The 21,518-nt window shown below is 45.4% G+C and overlaps 7 protein-coding genes across 7 annotated transcripts; 2 read left to right on the top strand and 5 right to left on the bottom strand.

Moving 5' to 3' along the window:
• Window positions 1-1,832: 1,832 nt before the first annotated feature.
• On the bottom strand, window positions 1,833-2,507 carry I203_100954 (uncharacterized protein; the record flags this gene model as incomplete). Its single annotated transcript, XM_019145917.1, has 1 exon — window positions 1,833-2,507. One exon carries the CDS (start codon window positions 2,505-2,507, stop codon window positions 1,833-1,835), a length of 675 nt encoding a protein of 224 aa, XP_019004476.1.
• An 800-nt stretch (window positions 2,508-3,307) lies between these two features.
• I203_100953 (uncharacterized protein) lies at window positions 3,308-3,742 on the bottom strand (the record flags this gene model as incomplete). Its single annotated transcript, XM_019145916.1, has 1 exon — window positions 3,308-3,742. One exon carries the CDS (start codon window positions 3,740-3,742, stop codon window positions 3,308-3,310), a length of 435 nt encoding a protein of 144 aa, XP_019004475.1.
• Window positions 3,743-4,456: 714 nt separating this feature from the next.
• I203_100952 (uncharacterized protein) lies at window positions 4,457-7,390 on the bottom strand (the record flags this gene model as incomplete). The annotated part of the gene is made up of 13 exons (XM_019145915.1): window positions 4,457-4,554; window positions 4,620-4,745; window positions 4,812-4,879; window positions 4,936-4,981; window positions 5,044-5,134; window positions 5,300-5,448; window positions 5,518-5,580; window positions 5,661-5,741; window positions 5,802-5,982; window positions 6,066-6,244; window positions 6,324-6,377; window positions 6,455-6,497; window positions 6,581-7,390. 13 exons carry the CDS (start codon window positions 7,388-7,390, stop codon window positions 4,457-4,459), a joined length of 1,989 nt encoding a protein of 662 aa, XP_019004474.1.
• A 634-nt stretch (window positions 7,391-8,024) lies between these two features.
• On the bottom strand, window positions 8,025-13,670 carry I203_100951 (uncharacterized protein; the record flags this gene model as incomplete). The annotated part of the gene is made up of 12 exons (XM_019145914.1): window positions 8,025-10,213; window positions 10,269-10,339; window positions 10,403-10,575; window positions 10,644-10,826; window positions 10,884-10,946; window positions 11,007-11,583; window positions 11,660-11,921; window positions 11,994-12,093; window positions 12,150-12,301; window positions 12,368-13,151; window positions 13,216-13,357; window positions 13,429-13,670. 12 exons carry the CDS (start codon window positions 13,668-13,670, stop codon window positions 8,025-8,027), a joined length of 4,938 nt encoding a protein of 1,645 aa, XP_019004473.1.
• A 532-nt stretch (window positions 13,671-14,202) lies between these two features.
• I203_100950 (uncharacterized protein) lies at window positions 14,203-16,974 on the top strand (the record flags this gene model as incomplete). The annotated part of the gene is made up of 9 exons (XM_065516771.1): window positions 14,203-14,771; window positions 14,881-14,991; window positions 15,082-15,539; window positions 15,636-15,847; window positions 15,956-16,012; window positions 16,093-16,282; window positions 16,365-16,538; window positions 16,615-16,806; window positions 16,895-16,974. The coding sequence occupies 9 exons, from the start codon at window positions 14,203-14,205 to the stop codon at window positions 16,972-16,974; spliced, it is 2,043 nt and encodes a 680-aa protein (XP_065373589.1).
• A 426-nt stretch (window positions 16,975-17,400) lies between these two features.
• Window positions 17,401-19,273, bottom strand: I203_100949 (chorismate synthase; the record flags this gene model as incomplete). Its single annotated transcript, XM_019145912.1, has 6 exons — window positions 17,401-17,563; window positions 17,667-17,825; window positions 18,007-18,329; window positions 18,519-18,971; window positions 19,041-19,118; window positions 19,184-19,273. 6 exons carry the CDS (start codon window positions 19,271-19,273, stop codon window positions 17,401-17,403), a joined length of 1,266 nt encoding a protein of 421 aa, XP_019004471.1.
• Window positions 19,274-19,547: 274 nt separating this feature from the next.
• Window positions 19,548-21,053, top strand: I203_100948 (uncharacterized protein; the record flags this gene model as incomplete). Its single annotated transcript, XM_019145911.1, has 3 exons — window positions 19,548-20,018; window positions 20,077-20,427; window positions 20,526-21,053. 3 exons carry the CDS (start codon window positions 19,548-19,550, stop codon window positions 21,051-21,053), a joined length of 1,350 nt encoding a protein of 449 aa, XP_019004470.1.
• Window positions 21,054-21,518: the final 465 nt, after the last annotated feature.

Below are 21,518 nucleotides of genomic sequence, written 5' to 3'. Positions count from 1 at the left end.
GACCTTTTCACTGGTCTTCCAATTCAGTTGTATTTAGCTACCGGTAGTTGAGAACGCGAAGAGGGGAGTTGGCAGAGGTCATTGACGGTTCGGACTAGTTGAATGTTGTACACTTTAAGTGCAAGGTGAATACCGTAGTCGTACAGTCGTACTTCTTTCCCACTAAGGCTGATGATATGCTAACAAAGCTATCTCCGAAGGGATGGTGAGGGAAGAATAACGAATGGGTATGGCAAAGTTGCGCACGCTGAGTTGAGAGTAAGTCACCCATGCACCAGAGGAGTGATACTCAAGATAACGATAGGATGACGATCCGGGTGTTGCAGACTATGTATAGATCTTTAAGTAAATGATTTGGCGAGGGTATTCCGACAGGAGAGTGGAGGACAGTAGTCGATCCAGTCGCAACAGCTGCTAGCTCAATGACGGATGAATGATGGATGAGTTGTCACCAAGGGGATAGATAGATACCCAGTATGGTGAAGAGTCATGAGACCACTCACTGGGAAGTGCGAGATGGAGAAGGACGTTTTAGTTACTGGTTGTTGTGTGTATGATCATTACCCTGAGACGAGAGATCACCTCACTCGCATTTCCCTTATTTACCCCACAGATTCATCCATGCACCAATTCATTCATCCTTTGATCAACGCATGGACCTCTTCAATCAGACCCAGATCACACACACACTGTCCGAACATGCAGTGTATCCATGCATGTCCGATCAAACCAAGAATTGCCGTCGGGGCGACAGCACCAGGGTCATATGACCTCTGGTCATCTCATTACAATTTAGCATACACATGAGTCTAGGCCGTCTAGGGCTTAGACTGCATCATGCTAGTCTTTAGTCTTCAGTCTCTGCTTTTACATCATATTGCAAATCGCAAGGTACACAACCCACGAGAGGTTACTGTAAGAGGTGAACAAACAAGTCGTTCCTTGTGATTGAGTTGAGCCCTGAAAAGCGGGGAGAACGGAACCAGCGGAGATTTTCCCATGCGGAGTACATACGGTTCCTATGTTAAAGGGTTAAAAATGTGGCGATCAGACCTGTAACACCGTATCATTATATACTACCACTGTACAAATCAAATTATCTTTTATCGACTTGACGATTCCTTAGATGGTCATTGGAGACTAGGTGATGTTCCATCTACTCCCGTGTCATTACCTCCTTCCGTTTGCTATTACTCAATGGAGAAAGAGTACAGGCCCACGGTAGCGCTGAGGTCATCAGAGGTAAGAAGCAATTCATCCCACTCAGACCTGTGCACATCCCTAAGTGCGCTAACGAGATACTTCTCCGTCCTTGACAATGCTTCGAGGTCCGTTAACTGTTGCTCTTCACTCACTAATTAGCTTTCCTATCATTTCAGATTCTCCACTTTGAGTGGTGCTTTTCTCCTTTGGGTATGATTATTATGCTATAATCGAAAAACCCTCGGTCTATTCCAAGCTTCCGAACCGCATCTTGTAGTCATCTGATGTCGATGCACATAGGGGATATCCTGATCATTACCTACTAACCCTCAAGTTCTTCTATGGGAAAACTGACGGCGGATAAAGATGTTAGCACCTTTTTTCAATCGCCGTGTTTCTGTGACAGCCATCCGCCACTCAGGCATAGCAGCTACTGTGCAGCTTCATAAAATTCGGCCATTATCTCTGATCGCACGAAAAAAAAGGGCTTGGACTCAACATCCCACATCATGCATGACAATATTTGTGGTTTTCGACCATAGATTGTCGCACTACCCTAACGTTCTGATAGTCTTTCACCAAGTTATGACCGACTACCAGATCGCATCCACTAAAAATCTTGATCATTTTCAGTCGTCCAACAGAGTGGAAGTCAAGTCAGCCTTGTCAACCGATGGCTCGGCCGGAGTGAGGACCGTCGGTTTCTCTTCCGTCCATCCTGGAGGGCAAATACATATTTGGGGATCATCCTTTGAGGTGACCATCATTGCGGTGTAGCCACCAATGTGATGAGGATCACCCTGCTCCAAGGGAATGTCTATATCCTGGAATCGAGAGACACCTTCAACGTCGGAAGCTCGTCTCAAACACCCATTCTCGTCTACAAAGTGCTGGTCATAAACGACAGACTTATCGAATATGACCCTCAGAGTGGGTTCTGGGGACCCTACGGAAAAGGTGTAGTGCTCCAAAGTCAAGCTGATATCTGAGGGCAACAGGGTTCCCGAAGCTACTCCTTTCGCCCAAGGCCCCACAATGACTGTTACATCCACCGATTGGTCCGAGGGATCTTCTCTTCGACTTAATCTGTATGTGTGTGGGTAAATGCTACCATAACTTTGGCCCGGCCCGAGTTTCACTGTCTTTCTCACGAATCTAGACAAGCTATATGGACCTCTGGATGAGTCGCACTGTGTATCGGGGTTCAACAAGAAGGAGCCATTCTCGTCGAACTTGGTGCCCTCATACTTGGCAAGATAGGACGGCTTCACGCTAATCTTGATTGTGTTAGAGTCGCAAGACATCTTGTCTGGTAGTGGCTGGTACTTTGAAATTTCGATCGTTCAGTCGGAAAGCGGCAGAAGAGTGGAAAAAGCAATCGTGGTATGCAGAAGCTGAGCTGGGTCCCTGTCACACGCACATCAAAGATACCCTATTTATAGATATTCACCGGCAAATTCGCTCAATAGGACTACTCCTCAATGCCCAGGTGGAAACCAATAAAGGACAAAGAGGAATGGTAAAAAGGATGGAGGAGAATGCTTAAGACAATCAACAAAGGACAGGTCATGATGAGCTATCATCCTTTGTATATTATTGAAAACCTGTGTTGCGTGCTTACAGAAAGAAGGCCGGATCAATTCATTGGGATGTGTTCTCACACATCTGCATGACCTCGATCGACGATGAGCACATGTCGTCATCAGTATCATCCTTAGTATGCTTGTGTATCGTATGAAATCATGACTCCGAAATGCAGTAAGCTTCTGGTAGGACTTATCCAAGTGTGCGCTTTGAATATATGGAGCCCTTTCTCAAAAAACTCCGTACTTTCCATAGATTTTCATTTAGGCTACTTGTGAATCACAATTCTACAAGCAATCTCAAATTTTTGAGGATTATCGAGGGTGAGGGCCACATAGACCCGCAAGTGTTTTACAATCCGGGGAATTGGCACGAAAAGTATGCCCCGACAGGATCGGAGGAGTACCCGCAGTGATGATCCTGCGATAACCATACTCTGTAATTGAATGACTATGCATAGAAAAATGACCAGTAAAAGAAGCATGTATCGCCTCAATGCCTACACCCAAAGGCTTGTCATTCATGAAGCACATGCTGAATTATTTGTAGCTTGGTCCAACTCCGTCAACAGCTGGCTCCCGAGCGCGGCTTCGTCGGGGGTTTCTGCATCGGAGGGGGGCTCTTTTGATGCCACAGAGAAAACATAATGGCCCAGAGTCAAAGTAGGACAAGTGAAAGGTGAGAGGGTGCCTTCCATTACCTCTGCACTATGTCGCTGATCTCTGGCAGTAACTTTGATTATTGAACTCGTGAGACCTCGCCCTCGGCTTAACCAGTAGGTGGAGTGGTCAACGTCATCACCAAAGCCTTCTCCTGGTCCAAGATCGATGGACCTCTCTACAAAATTGGACGGGCTAGCCCTTCCACTGGCAAGCCACAAGTTGGAATCATTCTTGGATTGACCCTGATCCCAGCCGATCAGGAAATTGCCTTGGGCGTCAAATTTGATTCCCATGCATTTGGCAGTGTGAGATGGTTTCACGCTGACTTGAAATTCGCTAGAGCTGGTTAGAAAACTGGCTGTCGAAAAGTGAAAAAATTAGGCTAGACCCAAAGGCAGACTGCAATGAGAACAGGAATTCACTGAACATGATGAGCATTTTATGATTGTTGTATGGAAGAGGGTGTTGCGAGTAAGTTTTGAAGGTTACGAACAGAGAGCTTGTTAATTGTGGAGACAGTTGAACTGTATAAATAAGTTAGCATTTATCCGTTGGACTACCGTAAGATCGTTCTCTTGTCTCTCAGCTCACCCACTTTGACCCTGTGAATTACAGTCTTTCGGAGAAGGCAGTGAATATCTCCTTAGATCCCTCCTAACCTTGTGCTTTCGGCGAAGACCTGCTCATAAGATTACCTTTGTTTCACTAGGAGTTTTGTTTCCATTATCCTTTGTGGACGTTTGCTAACGTGTATACCTTCTTTGATGTATATCAACGAGGAGTAGGAGCTACCCAAATGACCTATTCTGGGAGAAGGACTTTATCCTTTCTCCTTGACAAAAGACATTTTACATGCTCTCTCATCTGTCATCAAACATGTACCAAGTTGATCGTCTACGAGCACTAAGCAGTAGTGACTACATCATCATCGATCCATCGATCCATCCATTCATCCCTTCATTCAGTATAAGAGTCCTCTTAGCCTCTTTTAGACTCAAAAAGGGAACTTAATGCCTTTCTTCAGTAGGGACCGAGTCGATGACAACAACTTTCTCCTGCTTTATCTCAACGTGCTCGGTCACTTGAGCCTTACCAGTCTCCATCGCTAACAGTACGCCAGTATCATTGTTAATCTTCGAGCGCAACTCTATGAACGGCACCCATACTCACAATGATATACCTCCGGATTAGCCTTTTCCAAGCTTTCGGGCATCTTCTGCTGACGGTGTACGAATATGGATTCTTGAGCGAAGAGAACGTCCATCTGCTCGAGCGATCGACCAGCAGTTTCCGGATCTGGATAGGAAGGTCCAAGGTTTTGTCAGCAGCCACCTACCCTGCTGCCTGTGACTATCGACTTACAGAGGAAGTATATCCATGGAATAGCCAGGACGTTAAGCAATGAGAAAAGGAGGAAAGTCCATTCGCCACTATCAGGGTTTCAGCCGCAAAATCGCCCATCTCCGCTTCAAATACTGTAACTCACATGGCGTTGAACAAGAACGGTGTGATCTCAGTCACCACACCATTACCTAAGAGAACATTCCTATCAGCTAATCCCGTTAAGCCCCAGAGAGCGAATTCATAGCCCTACCTATAGACCAGCCAACTACACTGACTGCACCTCCTTTAGCTCTAACAAACAAGGGAAAAATTTCGGTAGGGTACAACCACGGAACAGTGAGCTAGAGTGTAAGACGTCAGTACAATTCATTTTGCGGTGTTCCCTTCTGTCAGTCCGACACCGGTTGTCCCATCGCCAACGTCATTCCTAAATGGAACACTATGGCATTCGAAGGACGACGGCAAGATGCCTTGAACCGATTAATCAATAGAAGCCACCCGCTCACCCATGAAGCACCGAAAGTGGAAGTATAGATAAAGGTGAAAGCAGCCACGACTGCGCCCCAAGCGGCTTGTTCTTTACCCTCTGTTCGGATCGCATACCTAGCACCAACTGTGCAGAGTGCAAGACAGATCGCCATGATGATTGCTCCCCCTAGACCACGGAGCTTCGTCAGTTGTACCCCTCTTGTTGACTGGCGGAAATAATCCTGATTGTTCTCACAATACAAGGTGACTCGCCTTCCTACTCTATCCAGAGTGAACACCGCCACAAGCACTGAGAACACTGTATGACATGAATAGCACATCAATCAGTATGTTAGGTATCTATAAGACTGACTAGAATACTGAAAAAAAAATATTCACTATAGAAAATGTTATTCACGCCGCTCAACCAGTCAGCCTTATATGCAGTATAAGAAGCAGATTGAAACACGGTAGGAGCATCTGTCGGAAACATTATCAGTTTATATAGTAACCTAGGAGTTCCGTTATGGTGCCACTTACAAACAGTGACAACACCGATTCCAGTCAGTTCCTGCCAAATCTGCAAACCAATGACCAACCAGGTGCGTCTTGGTAAATGTAACGTATTCCCTTTGTCATTATTTTTAAACGATCCGAAAATCATCGCGGTGTAGTTGTTTGAAGATTCCATCTTTCGCTCGACATCGACGACTTCCTTGATCTACCACCATTACTAATCAGCCACGAATACGAATCGCCTACTTCTGCCGTCCCAACACACCACATCCAAAAGGCTTGGCTCACCGAATACATTTCTTGGTTTACTTTATCGTCATCCAGATCCCCATTTTCTGTCCTCAACACCGCCAGAACCTGCCTCGCTTCGTCCTCTCTACCTACTTTCGCTAACCATCTTGGGGATTCGGGGAAGAATGAGAATAGACCGATGAGGATGAGAAGGAATACAAGTTGGAATGCGAGAGCTAAACATGTACTCTTGTCAGTCGTTGCGATTTGAAGGAAGAGTTCCTATGTATGCGGTAAGTTAACGGATGAGCTTACGGAATCGCCAGATGAAAGATTGTGAGCGATGAGAAGTATACTTGAGTACGAACTCTATTCAAGCAATAAATCAGTATATCAGCTGTCTAGGCCAACATTTTCTACGTGAGAAACTGGAGAGGCCAGCTTACCCAGCCAATAAGCAAATGCTAGACCACCAATATTCAAAAAGAACTACATCAAACAATCCACATCAAAATCGGCCATCCTCCATTAATCCATTTTATCGTCGTTCTATCATTCCATTCTTCACTTACCTCAAAAGCCAAAATTGATCCTCTGGCATTATGATCCGCAACCTCACTACTCCAAACAGGTATAATCGCATTCAAATGTCCCGTTCCAAACCCACTGATTACCCTCGCGAGGCACATCCACGTGGATGACATGGTGAAAGTTTGAAGTGTAGCGCCGATGAGTCCAATCAGACAACCAAAAATGACGGTTTTCACTCTACCTATCTTATCTCCTAGGTATCCACCAACCAAACCACCAATCATCGATCCGAGGTAGTAGATAGCTACTATTCCTCCTATGGCTGCTGAGTCCCTCTGAGTCTGAGGTGAGGAATTGACACCCATAAGTTCTTTGAATTGAGTATTGATGACTACACCAGACATGACGCCTTGATCGTACCCGTAGAATAAAATTGCCAAACCACCTATAGCCTGGATGGCATACATCATTTTCTTACCCTTCAAAGGGATTTGGAGAGCGCTATTGTATCCTCCAGGAAAGTATTTTGCCCATTTAACTCTCTCAGGAGGAGGCAGAGAAGGAACAAAGACCAGTCTACCTAATACATCGTGGGTTGGGCCAACGGTAGCGAATGATGCTGGAGGTGGCATGGGAGTGAGTGTACGTTCGATAGAGTTGATAGTTTCCGCAGAGGCCTTGATCTTATGGGGTTCATCGGTGCTAGAAGTTGGCTTGAGGGTGGAGGGGGTAGACAGGAGAGAGATAGAGGATATCTTGGATTCTAACGATTCTTTCGATTTAGGTAAGTCATCTGGAGAGATGGTGAGAGATCGCCGAAAAGCGAGGGATTTATCATTGGATGATCCCATGGTGTATTTTTGTATTCACTGCAGGATAGATCTATATGTGTGAGTGGTCGTTCCCAAGAAGACACCTTTTTCTTCTTATATCTTCTGGTGTTATATGTCCTTACGAAGACATTATATATGCAATGTCCATGCAACACTACCGTGACCGTAGACGGCCAGCAGGTGTCCTACTGAGCTCTAAGACTCACACATGACATTCCTCTTTGATGTCTCATAGACTAATTTGCATGCCTCCGAAATCTACAGCACATTCCATTCTCATCATTGCACATGAGTCACCTGAAATACGTACAAGTCTTAGGCGTGCTTTTGCCAGAGAGAGACCTGGTCAGAATTACAATGACGCAAAAATCCTCCCACTCGTCTCACCCCCATACTCTGTACTTTCAGCCACTTCACTCGAAAACTGACTTGAGCACTGTCAATGTCATTGCACTCCCGGTACAGAATTGTACGTATACACGAATGTATCTAGAACCAGGTCCTTTTGTTGAATACAATTACTGCATACATCCAACTTGACTCAAGAAAAGGAACATACAACCCAATTAATTTAAACATACCAAATGACAGGAGACAAATCCCAGCTACGCAGATAATCTGACAAAACACTTTTTGATTACTTTCACGCACACTAACCCATCAATCTATAAACATCCGCAACCCCATACAAGCTCCCACAGACGACATTCAACCTTTCATCCTCTCCTTCTCCTTGTCCACTGCTAAACAAGCCATCTAAAACACTCCTCAAACCTTCCAATCCTTTCCCACCAAATTTTACCTGTCCTTTTCCGCCGACCATCTTTTTCGTCACCTCATATAATTGTTCCAAGGGGACAGGTTTTACCCAAGGCATACCTTCAATAGGTGTACTAAACTCCATCAAAATCACTTCGACATCTTCTTCCTTCTCTAAAAGTGGTTTCAGAACCGAGTCAGGTAATTTACCTGGACTAGCCGAAAGACTGATGATGTATCTCTTCTTCACCTTCGTGTACTTCTCAAATACCAACGAATCGATGTATCTCCTAAGGGACGTCGAGGAATCTTCATTATGAGCTCCATCGACCAGTAATGGTATTCGACCTCGATAATTCATCCAACTACATCTGCCTTCCCATTCAGTCCTTTTAACCCCGAACTGAAGCACCTGATCTGATAAACCAGCTAGTTTCGGTTGGATGCCCAATGACCGTTGGTCGGTTCTGAGGGTATGCAAGATTGATATTGCCAATGAGAGATTATCCAATTGATGTTCACCACCTAAATGCAGTTCAGTCTCGATACCTCTTTTTCTACTATCTGTAAATGGGTATTCGGTCCTGATCAATCTCGGTGAAGGTCTGACAAATGGTCGAAAAGATAGCGGTGGAACGTTGCGGGGTATCTCGATAGACCTGGAAGCTTGAATGACTCTAGCTCGCTTTGATGCAGATCCCTTTTGAGCTGCATTTATAGCATCTAAATTTGACTGAGGTGAAACTACCAGGATGCCACCGCGAGGAACGATCTGTGATTTCTCCAAAGCGATGTCGTGAATCGTATTTCCCAAGAAAGAAGTATGATCTAACCCTACGCTAGTCAGACCGGCTATCAATTTGACCTCGGCTGGTATGACGTTGGTAGCATCTCGAGCCCCACCCATACCACATTCAATGATCATGACATCTAAGGGAGGTTGCATGCTGTTGAGAATGTGGTAAGCGGCCGCTGTAGCAATTTCGAATGTAGTAACTTGAAGGTTGTATTGCATATTGACACTTTCGATAGTTCGGATAGCATCATTATACGCCTGTCTAGAGGGTGGTTGACCATTGATTCGAATCGCATCCCTTGGTTCTATCAGATGTGGGGAGTTGTATCGACCAACGTTCATACCAGCTGCCATCAAGCACGATTCCAAGATCGCCGAGACAGATCCTTTCCCATTGGTACCAGCTAGGTGAATTGCTGGTACACCGAGAGGTCGAAGGTGGCTCATCAGGTTCTGCATCCTTTGTAGACCAAGATCAATCTTGCCTACTCCATTGGATGATGATCCATTGGTTGACTGCTGATGTCCCTGCTGAGTCGAACCTGGTTGAAATGACGGACCACCAGCAGATGATGCTGGGAGATAAGATCCAATAGCGGTTTGAGAGGTAGCAGCGTGATTTCTCGAGTGTGCTGGTTGAAGTGGCGGTACCGCATATTCACGAGATGAAGGCATATGGTATCCGTTCGCAACGGGGAGCGGTGGTGGGTAATCTGTCAGACTGGATCGCCGGGTATCTGGCAAAACGGGATAGTTGGGCACATGATATCCTCGATCATACACTAAAAGCTGACCATTATAAGGATCTCGAGAGTTGTAAGGGATAATTGGCGGATAAGGCTGCTGGTGATGATACATGGTCGGAGCGGGGTGGTGGAGTGATGAAGAGGTAGAACCGTAATAATCATTCATGTACGGATTTGACGGATGCACAGGATGTACCTGGTGAAGGGAGTGAGAGGCGGGAGGAGGATGAATCTGGATTGATGGATGATAAGCTGCTTGAGGAGCTTCGCACAGAATCACGCGTGAGGGTGTACTACTCTGCGGGTTGAGCATTTGCTCTACACGTAGTGGAGCAGAGTGAATGACAGGATTGGGATGATACGACTCATGATGCCTATTCGCTCGACGTGCTTGAGAAGGGGTGGAGACAGTGTTAGCAGTTTGAGAAGGGGTCTGCTTTGGCTCAGCGGTCGGTGGAGGCGGTAAAACGGTAGCCGTTAATGGCGTATTGGTTGTCGCAGAATGCTCAGACGTTTTTCGAGTGTGGGTATGGACTCGGGCTACGCGCCGGGCGATCAGCGTGAGTCTGAATCATCTCATAGTAATAACACTCACCATACTCATTCTCCGTCTTCACTTGGGCAGGTCTGAAGTCAATGCTTGTCCAAGGATAGAGACCGGTTTGTCTGGATTTGTCTCTCGTCAGCGAGGTTGACGTATGAGTAGGTGAGGAATGAGAATTTACTCACCCCGCATCGTCCTTAACCAAAATCTCCTGCGTTTGCTCCCTGATCTCCACAAGCTCCAGCTCCAGCGACGCTCCGCCCCTGAGCTTGATCTTAATTTTCGAACCGGTTGGAAGGGCCATTACCTTCATCATGAAATGTTCAGCTTTCCTAGCTTCAAGTTGAGCTTTCATGTCCTACATTGGAAAATTCACTTAATCAGCTCGGTTCAATGTCGTTCGGTGACAGTTAGAGGTGGACTCACAGGATTATGTTGAGGACAAAGTAAATCAACTTTGATATCTGTTTCTGTAGGTACCGGTTGTCCAGGAGGTAATGGTTCTTCTCTTTCTGCAAGTAAGATAGGAGTCTCCACCTCCCATATATTGAATGCGATATCCTCATGGGATTTGGCGCATGAGACATGATACGCCCTTGGGCATTTGCCCTGCGATGAATGTTCATCATCAGCTTGATTCAATGGTACAGCGCAAAGCTAGCTTACCTTCGTACATTGTATCTTGGCACCAGATTTAGCCAGACGTTTGTCTTCACATGCAGCGCATTTCTATACGCAAATTGATTGTTAGCTATGTGTCGCAGACTTGTACGTATCATACCAGCTCACCAAGCTCCATCTCGCAGACTCTATATTCTCCAATCCCACCACACAAGTTACCAGCTTCCCATCGACTTCTCTATCCTCTATGCCTACTCCGGGCATCGCAAGAGCGCATGTATGATGTACCTTGATCTTCTCTGTGCGGGGCTTCCAGATATTTTTGATGTGCGCCGTGGGATCAAGAACAAGTACCAATCCTGTTTTATCCAGCGAAGGACAGAACAGACATGGGTAAATTGGGGTTTCTTGGACAATAGCTGGTTTCAGTTTTGGTCGATTAGGTGAAAAATCGATGACAGATTTAGGTCGTTTCTTCCTCATGACTGGTATTTCAGTTTCATGGTTCGCTTCTTCTTCGTCTTGCACATCCACTTCAAGAGCTTTATCACCTTCACCATCTGCAATCTCAATCTTCGGTCCTCGCTTGACCCTTTTTCGTGGAGTGTTGCCAGACTGTTCGGTAGCAGCTCGTTTACGAGGCTTTTTATTCTGTCTTTCTTCTGCAATAGCATCTAGTAGTTCTTGTTCGCCATTCAATCGTTTCTCCTCTTTGGCTATCATCTCATCAACATCGATGTGTACACTGGACGTGTTCAGGACCAGATAAGCTAACATCGATCATCTGGAGATCGCAATGAGAGGTACGATAGCTGACTTACCTATGAGAGACACACTGACACGCCTTCGCCCTTCTGCCTAATTCAACCCAGCTGTCTAAAGCGAAATTTACACTTTCTGCGCAGTTGAAACCCAGATTGAATCCGGCATGATAGCCTCGAGGATAGGTTATAATGAATTCCCCTTGATGGTGAGCCAGCATATTGACACGAACACCATCATTGGCCAACCGGTGAGGTGAGACTGCGAAAGCTTTATGACGAAGATACTGGTCGCAATGTCTTGATTCTTCCGGGAAATAGCCTACAGAATTTTTGCCGACCAGTAAGTCGACGACGCCCTTTTGCTCAGTGAAAAGAGAAACAGATCGCTCACCCTGCAAGACACGTTCAAATTTCTCAGCTTGCAACTGAGGAACAGCATACCAATATTTCGGAGCTCCGAAGTGTATGTAATTGATAGAGAAGAGATCCATCTATTTATTCCCTTTGCATCAGCGTGAAATTCGACCAGTGAGAGGGTCTAGCTTACATCTTCGACATGCCAAGCGAAGGATGCACCCCACATTCCAAAGTACAAATACGGCGAGTTGACACCTGGTAAATGTCTCAAATCCCATCGATTCAGCAGATTGGGCAGATGAGCGACGTTCCATGGTGTTTTATCATCAACGAAGAGGGATCCTGATGAATGCGACACAGTTAGGTCTTAGACACTCGGTGCAGAGTGTGGAATAACAGGTCACTCACCTTCCATATCAGCACCATACCAGCTCGGTTCGCCCAAGGACAAATTCTTCCATAAATGCCTTTCCAAAGCATCACAAGCTTCCGAAGTGTAATCTTCAGGTTTGGTATCTTTAGGTAACCAGTCTTCAAAAGGACTGAACGATTTATACCATGGTTCTACTTGGTCTTCGAGATCTGACGACTCGGCTTTGGGAGTAGTAGGGTTCGTAGGTTCTGGCGAAGAGTGAGCAGAGTTACTGGATGATGGATCAAGGGGAGGGACGGTCGTCGAAGGATCATGATCGATATCCTTCCCATTAATCTCCACATCCTCATCCTCCTTATGAGCCTCCGCCTTGTCTTCCTCTTGAGCATGAGCTTCGGCAGCAGCAGCAGCTTCTGCTTTCCTAGCTTTCTTCTGAGCCAACTTCAACCTCTTTTCTTCCTTTTCCTTCTTCAACTCCGCATTCCTCCTCGCTCGCCACTCTATAGCTTCCTTCGAATCTCTATTCAAAGTCTTCCCAATGTCCCTAGGTCCAATACCGGTGTGTTTCTTTTCATTAGATTTATTGAACCATTCTTTTATCGACAAGGGTCTATTCTTATTTTTAGGCACATTGGCGATCCTGAACAATCCTGACGAACCGAGAAAATTCTGCTGGATAGGTGTCCTAATCTTCTGATCCGCCAAGGCATTCTTGGGTATAGGCGGAAGGGATTCAGTCCATTCTTCAGGTGGTATGATCTTGACGATCCCGGAATATTGTCCCCATGCTGTTGTAGCTGTTGCGTATGCTTCAAAGTCCTGTCACCAACCATCGTGATCAGTATCTGAGAACGTGAAGTGCAACGTAGCTGTCTTTACTTACCTGGAATTCCTCCATGGTAGGTTTGAATACTGGTATACCCCTCAAAGCTTGAGGATCATCTTCAGGAGATAACAACCCATCTCCTATATTTGGTAAATTACGAGCAATAGCAGCTTGGTTTGGATTATTGGTTGTCGGATAGCTACATGTTAGGTATCAGTCACTGCATGCATACACATGAGAGTGGTCGACGATGGATGATTATGCACTCACAAATGATCGGGTTGTATATATCTTATCGGTTCCTTCACTCCAGACTGCACCTCCACCTTTGGTACCGTTCCTCCATTCATCGACACATCTGAAGTACGCGTTCTCCGACGAGTCGACGGTCCAGCTTCCGCCTGGGATGTCGGTGGTGGTTGCTGAGGCTGCTTGGTGGGTGTAGACCGTTGCGGATGTGCGGATCGAGGCGGGAAATCCACGATTATCTGTTCACCTATTTCCTCCGACATGTTGTTGTTGAGTTGTTTTGACAAAGAACTGAGATGGGGTTACGTTTTTGCGTTTTGTCTTGGTGATATCAATCGAAGATGAAAGTTGGTATTGTTGTGCGATCAGCCAGGTTTCAATGTGACACTGCTTGTCCACTGAAGGATTGAGAGAAGAAAGGAATGGGATCGTGTCTGAGAAGAGGAAGAAGAAGGAATGAGGTTTATGACAGATGGGCGGCAAAGAGAGGACAAGCAAGAGGTTATTTACAAGTTGCCAATTGACCGTTGGAGTCAGTACTTGCTAAACGTGGGAGCCACGTGGTCGTCGAAACCAATCTCCATGGCGGTGGCACTTGTGCATGGATCGTCTGCATGTCATGATTATATCCATCAATCCATCAGTGAAGCTGCAGCGTATAGGGTATAGGATCACAAGCAGCATTCACGGGGATGTAAGGATATACAGAGGATGCATCTCAATGCACTGTCTCCTCTACAAATGTCACATTCTGATTTCTTCGCTTGTGCGCACAACTCTCCTATATCCCTTACCATGCTCCGAGCTTTCTTGGTCCAACGGATGTTCGCCCGATCACCGGTCCTTATGAACTTGGACGCGCTCGTGCGTACGAACACATACAGACCACTCAACAGGCAATCATTCCTTCATCTCAGAGCTGTCCTGACGAGGACGAGGTTTCTCTCGGCGCAAGTCGCATCAGAAGAAACATCAAGTAGTCAACCTGTCTGCACAGACTTTGAGGAACGCGAAGATCCTGCAAAGCGGACTGGCATCGAGCGGTATGGGCCACCAAGGAATCTTTACAAACATCAGGAAGAGACCATCCAAGCTTGCCTTGGTGCATTTCGCGATGGTTTGACCAGAGTCGCTGTTCAGTTGCCCACAGGAAGTGGAAAAACATTCATATTCGCCAATCTGATTCCACTAGTGTATCAACAGCAGGATCGTATCGACGGTTGGGGTCGGCACCGGACATTGATATTGGTAGATGGAATTGAGCTACTAGACCAAGCTGAAAAGGAGATCAAGCAAGTTTTGGGCAAAGATTGGTCAGTCGATGTCGAGCAGGGGTTCAGGATGAGTCCTGGTACAGCTGATATGTGAGTTCTCTCCGTCTCATATGACTTGTACCATCCTTCTCTTCACAAAAGAGGCTACATCTAAACCTCATAATCACCGAGAAGACACGTTTATGGATGTACAAAATAGTACGATAGCGACGATACAGACATTGAGCAAATCAAATAGTTTATCGAAATATGATCCATCCGAGTTCGGACTCATCGTCGTTGATGAATCTCATCATTCTGCTTCAATGTCGTGAGTCGCTCTTTCTCTCCTTCCAGCCGGGTACAATACAGTGGGTAATACATCATGACTTGAACTTGATTTGCTACGTCTATCTTTCAGATGGCTTAAGCTACTCTATCATTTCAATCGAGAGATCGATTTACCAGCCCACATCGAGCCATTCACCCTTGAACACCCATTCGCCAAAGTACCGATAGTAGGTTTCTCAGCTACACTCGCCCGACATGATGGACTATCGCTACTTCCCGTATATCAGAAACTCGTATATCATCAGGATATAAGCTACATGCTGGAAAATGGTATACTATCTCCTTATATCGAAACGACAGTGAAAGCAACTTTGAACTTGGACAGTGTGACGAAGAAGAAGAAGAAGAGGACGAAGGAAGAAGGTAGAAAGAGAAAGAGTAGAAATGGAAAACAAGACCAAAACAAAGAGGAAGAGAGCATTCACGATAACGATCAGCATTATGATTTCAGTCCTACACCCTTGGCAAGAAAAGTCAATACCCATGAAGTTAATCAATTGGTAGTAAGGACGTGGTTGGAAAAGTGCAGTGAGTATACGGCACCCACCATTTCTCACATACCGTATCATTCGACAGGATTTGGAAGTGATACTGACGGCTTGATTGTTTGAATGAATGATATAGCTATGAGAAGATCAACATTGACATTTTGCGTCAATCGTCAACACATCGAAGATCTCGTACAAGCATTCAAAGATGCAGGTATAGATGCAAGAGGGATATCTGGGTATACGAAATTGGAAGAACGTCAAAAGCTTGTTGAAGATTTTAGGAAAGGGGTATTCCCTGTCTTGATCAATTGCAGACTTATGACCGAGGGTACGAATATTCCTGAGGTGAGTGAGTGTTTCAGCCTTTGCTCAGATCCTAATCATGGGACAATATATACCTGGTTGATAAACCAGGACCAGTGAAGCTTATACTGCAGTCTGTGTGATTGACAGATCGATTGTATACTGGATGTTTGTCCAACACAAAGCAGACCTTTGCTCGTACAGATGGTAAGGTTCATACTGTAAACGTCTATAGATCGAGAAAATTTTCAGCTGTCTGACATATTTTTTCCATTGCGCCTCTGCAGGTAGGAAGGGGTCTTCGATTATCCCCTCATACGAACAAGGTGAATTGTCATATCCTTTATCTTGCCGATGTCAATCGAGGATTAGGTTCAGATTCGGTGGACGTTCTACCTACACTTGGTGGTATCATACTTCAAGATAAACCAACCAAAATTCCGTCACATGGACTGAGCCTTGCAAGCCCCGAAGCACGTAAGTATACTATTCATTGGGTCATGTTGCAAATTTCGCATGTATCTCGACTGATGAGAGGAATTGACGGTGGACTATATAGCATACAAGGAAAACACAGATCACGATGCCGACTCTTTTGACGTTTCTTACATGACCGAAGACGTGAACAAGAGAGGTCTAGTCATTTCCGAACGAAGTCCTGCCAAGGTCCCTTATATGACCGAAAATGCTTGGGTCGAATGTGCTGATCGAGAATATGTTTTATCTGTATTTGGTGAGTCCGAAACAGGAGTCACCTTTATCTCGGGATCGTGAGCTTTCGCTGACATCTGGATAATCTGACATTCTAGAACACGGCAAAATCGTTATTAACCGATTGATCCCAGCACAAGTACAATATAGGGTATACTGCGCAACTGCCTCGGCCTCACGTGGACTCGATTGGGATTGGGATGTTGAAGGACATGTTGAGACGCTAGAAGACGCTTTCAAATTAGGTGACAAGATCGCCTTGGACGTATTTGGAGAAGAGATTATCCTCAGTAAGTTCATTTGTCAAGCAAAGCCCAAATGTACCATCAGCTTATTACTGTATGATTCTGGTGCGTGAAATACCTTACGGTATGATAGGTTATCGAGATTTGCCAAATGGAGATCCAACCGAGCTTCTATCCCAGCAATCAAACGATACTTGTTTTCAAAATTCATAAGAACAAGAGATAAATCCGAGGAAGGTATCAGAGAGATCATCGTTGATACGGGTAACGGTCAGAAAATCAAAGTAGGAAGACTGACATCTGGAGAAATCGCTGATTTGATCGAGATATCAAATTTCCCAACACTTCGGAAGGTCAGTCATCGATTCGCAATCTCGTGCACTGTATTTCGCAGGCTGATAGGAGATGCTGCATATATCATGAGATCAATAATCACTAGGATTCTCTTTAGATCACTTGTCAGGTATTCGTTCATACCTGTATTATCCATGTAGTGATCATGGACACCGTCATAGAGTATCATTTTGATGAATGCAGGATTGGGAGTAGAAAGAGGTGCATGCCGAGCGGTATAGCCAAATGCATTTTCTTTTATCCTCTATCTACAAAGATACCATAATCTAAACGAGCCGATATATTCTATTCCTCACCGACTTTCTGATTTTGCACTTCCCCTACATCTTTACCATTCACAACGGCTTGCACGGTTGATTTACCTGGGAGAACCATGGTAGGTGGTAAATGAGTGAGAGGAGGAAGCAGGGAGGCAGCTGATTTCCTGGCGCTTTGTTGGAGAACCATACTACATTCACGTACCATCCCGTCAGTCATGTGCTACTGTCGTAGGCTGTACGGCGCAGGTCTTGGATGCTGTGCGAGGAGATGAATTGTCAGATGTAACTCACTCCATGATGACGATAGCAGCCATTGTTTCAACGATAGGGACGGCTCTGGGAACCACACAAGGATCATGTCTACCCTTAGCAGCTAAGACACCAGCTGATCCATCGTATCGTGCTGTGGGTTGTTCTTGAGCGATGGTGGCAGGGGGTTTGAAGCCGACTCTGAGTTAATCCAAGTATATTAGCATCAGAATATCACACTGAAGAGTGGTGACCACACAGAAGTAATTCCAGAAATTGTGCAGTGGATTTAATGACAGAAGAGGGACGGGAACCAATGATCAGAAGAGATGCGACTTGGGCGACAACGTAGAGATTGAGGAAGAAGGACGAGTGAACCCACCTGAAGTAGATATCTTCACCATTCGAAATTCCACCCTGAATACCTCCCGACCAATTCGTAGAGGTCCTCAAAGTCTTTTCTCCCGTTCGTTCGTCCACACCTTCAATGAACGGATCATTATGTATCGATCCTGGGAAAGTGGTTCCTCTAAGACCTGATCCGATCTCGAACGATTTGGTAGATGGGATAGATAACATTGCATGAGCCAAGACGGCTTCTAGCTTGTCGAATGCTGGTTCTCCTAAACCGGCGGGGGTGTTTCGGATTACACAGGTTACGGATCCTCCGAGGGAGTCATCTTTGGCTTTGGCAGCTCGAATGGTCTAGAGAAAACATCGATGTCAGAACAAGTCTCGAGGGCATTGATTGACGGAGAGCGTAGAGGAGTATGGACGAGAGACATGCAGTGTGTATACAGCCAGTAGTCTTGTACGTGTAGGATAGAGAAACGATGATGATTTCCAAACGAAAGAAAGAATATCAAATAACAATAATCTATATTATGCACTCACCTCCTCCATCTTCTGACTGGTCGCCTTGTGAGGACACCTAGTGATCTCCTTATCCACTTCTTCCCTTTTGACCGACTTGACTAAATCCATATATTCTTTACCTAACACTTCATCTTCTTCTTCAGCGAATGGCAGAGCGACTTTGCCTACGGAAGCAACGAAAGCTACGATCTCCACACCAAATGCTTCTTTGAGGTACTTTTCAGCTATAGCACCCGCAGCTACTCGACCGATAGTCTCTCTCGCTGAGGCTCTACCACCACCTGAAGAAGCTTTCAGACCGTATTTGGCCAAGTAGGTGTAATCGGCATGAGAAGGTCGAGGGTACAGGTCGGTCTCGGCGTAGTCATGTGGTCGTTGATCTTTGTTCTGAACCAAGAGACCAATAGGTGTTCCGAGGGTTACACCATGTTCCGTACCGGATTGTAAATGGACGGTGTCGAATTCAGATCGCTACGCACAGATTCTCAAAAGTGAGCTTGACTCTCAACATTCAACCTCTTCGAGGAAAGAATAGCTCACTGCAGTTGTGATATCACTTTGACCAGGCCTTCTTCTGGATAACTGTACTTGGATGTCCTCTTCTGTCAATCTGAGTCCCTATATCATGCAAGGTAAATGAATTAGCGCAGGCCGACTGGAAAGCTCCTCAGACGACCACTTACAGGAGGAACACCGTCGACAATGCAACCGACTGATTTGCAGTGGGATTCACCGTATGTGTGTACACGGTAGTTGTTGCCGAAAGATGACATTTTGCTTGGTGATGATGATGACCAAGGAGAAGAAGAAGAGATATAGATGACTGCACCGGATGATGTAGGGATCTGAGAATACAGACTTTTTTTCCATATTGACTCAAAGAAGAGAGAAATCCGTGCCTAGATCGATCACAGCTTACTCTACAACAAAAACATTTGATTCCGTCACTCCTCGTTGGGATGGTGATCATGAGTATTTGTTCACTTTATCGCTTTGACTATCACTATGCACACATGTACCTAGACAACATTGACAGCACCATACACGATGCCTAGACCGGGGCAAGCTCAAGCAAGGAGGAAGAGAGCACTCGAAGAGATGGAATCAGGAGGTACCACTTCCTACACTCAAGCTCAATACGACTATCCCGATGGTCCATCGAAAGTGAATTTTGACAATGATGAGCTTGATCAAGAACAAGTGGAAATTGAAGATATAGAAGATGAGGGGTTGATCGACAACCCAAGATCACAGTGTCTACCTGTTGGAGTACTACCAGAAGATTTCAGTGGTGAACCAATAGACGGATCTCAATATCTGGCTATGGCAAATCGGGACAATCAGAATCTACCATTTGTCAAGACCGTTATCAACCCTTACAGATCTGATTTGATCGGTCCCACCTTACCCTCCTCTCTATCCGCCTCCAATAAAACCGGGTCAAGCTCAAGACATCCTGCATTACCAAAAGAGAGTTGGCAGGAATTATTTCCGATTCATTACCAAGGCTATAGAAAGGTATGTCATCTGTTTTTTCTCGATAGAATTCTCAGCTGATCTGAAGGGGTGAGAATAGCATATCCAATCTCAACTATCATCATCTTCCTCATCCACATCTTCCTATCCATCTGATTATCCTCGTATACCGCCTGCATCTCGACGCTCAGATTGGTATGCGTACATCAACGGATATCAATCGAACCCCAAGAAGGGAAAGCCCAAAGGAAAACAGAAAGCGAAACCGGCATTGACAGAAGAAGAAATGATGAATGCTGCTATGGGAGAGGGGATGGATGTGGATGAGGAAGCAGCGGTGGAAGCAGAGGTTGTAGAAGATGTAGTGATAGGCAAAACGAGTAGAGGGAATGAAAAGGTTGTGGGAGCGCCGAGGGAACCTCTGTTAGGTGTGTTGAGGAAATTGAATTCAGTAAGTTATCGACTCTCATCTCTTGTCTTCTTGGGAAGTCATAATAGAATCATCCTCATATATCTGACCAATATGACTGATCACCTCATATTATCCAGTCCCAAGCCCTCTTGATCCTATCCCATTTCGCTCACTGGTTATCAGAATCCATCGAACAATCTCCACCTCCCCTCCCGGGTGGCCCCGACTTACCACCTGATCAACCAGGCATCTCAACGCCTTCTCCCTCATCGCGTCATCCTCAAAATACGAACCACCTATCTTCAAATTACTTCAACTGGATTTTTAGCTTACTGCTTATAACGGACACTCAGCTGTCTTCGGAGGAAATATCCATATTGAGAGATTTAGCTAGAGCTTCGATGAAAGTTGCTGGTCATAGGTATATCATTGGTGTAGTGGGGAAACATATCAACGAAGGATGGGTGCTGGGTGAGGGGCTCAATAACCAACAACGTACAGTCGAAGCCAACGGTCAAGATCGAACTGAGGTTCCGGGAGAGAAGACAGAAATTGGTGATAGTGTAGATCAGATATTGGCTAGATGCTGGTTGATCATCCATGCGGTAGCTATAGGGTGGGGTCAGAAGGACCTGCTATTTGAACTGGATAACCTGTTCACATAACGCCAATATGGAATAGAAGATCAAGAGCTGCTCACATTCGTCACCCATTCCATGCATCAAGTTGTCCGTCCATTTCGGAAGGGTCAGACTGCTCTACCTAAGATGAATGTACTTATACTCAACAGAGAATTTTATGTACTATTCGCTTTACTGTACTCGGAATTTCCTCGTACTGTACAAAATTACAAGTGCAGATCTTACTAAAAAGTAATAGAGAAGGAACTGCCAGATAACCTATCAATTTCCTCCTTGTATTTGACCTTATCGTAAGGTTTGAATGCCATCTCATCAGGATTAGTTTTAGGTTCGTGATTCAAGAATTGATCAATAGGGAGAGTTTTATGATTCGCTCGGGGTTTCCGTCGTCAGTAAAAACTGAGAACAGAGAGCTCTGCGAGATACAAAGGTCATCGGAAGTGTAGAAGCCCAAAATGTAATTCCAATAAAATGAAAAAATAGCATTTC

This window comes from Kwoniella mangroviensis, assembly GCF_000507465.2.
Source record: "Kwoniella mangroviensis CBS 8507 chromosome 1 map unlocalized Ctg01, whole genome shotgun sequence".
In the NCBI taxonomy this organism is placed as follows: domain Eukaryota; kingdom Fungi; phylum Basidiomycota; class Tremellomycetes; order Tremellales; family Cryptococcaceae; genus Kwoniella; species Kwoniella mangrovensis.
This window is presented reverse-complemented; position numbering and strand designations above follow the sequence as displayed.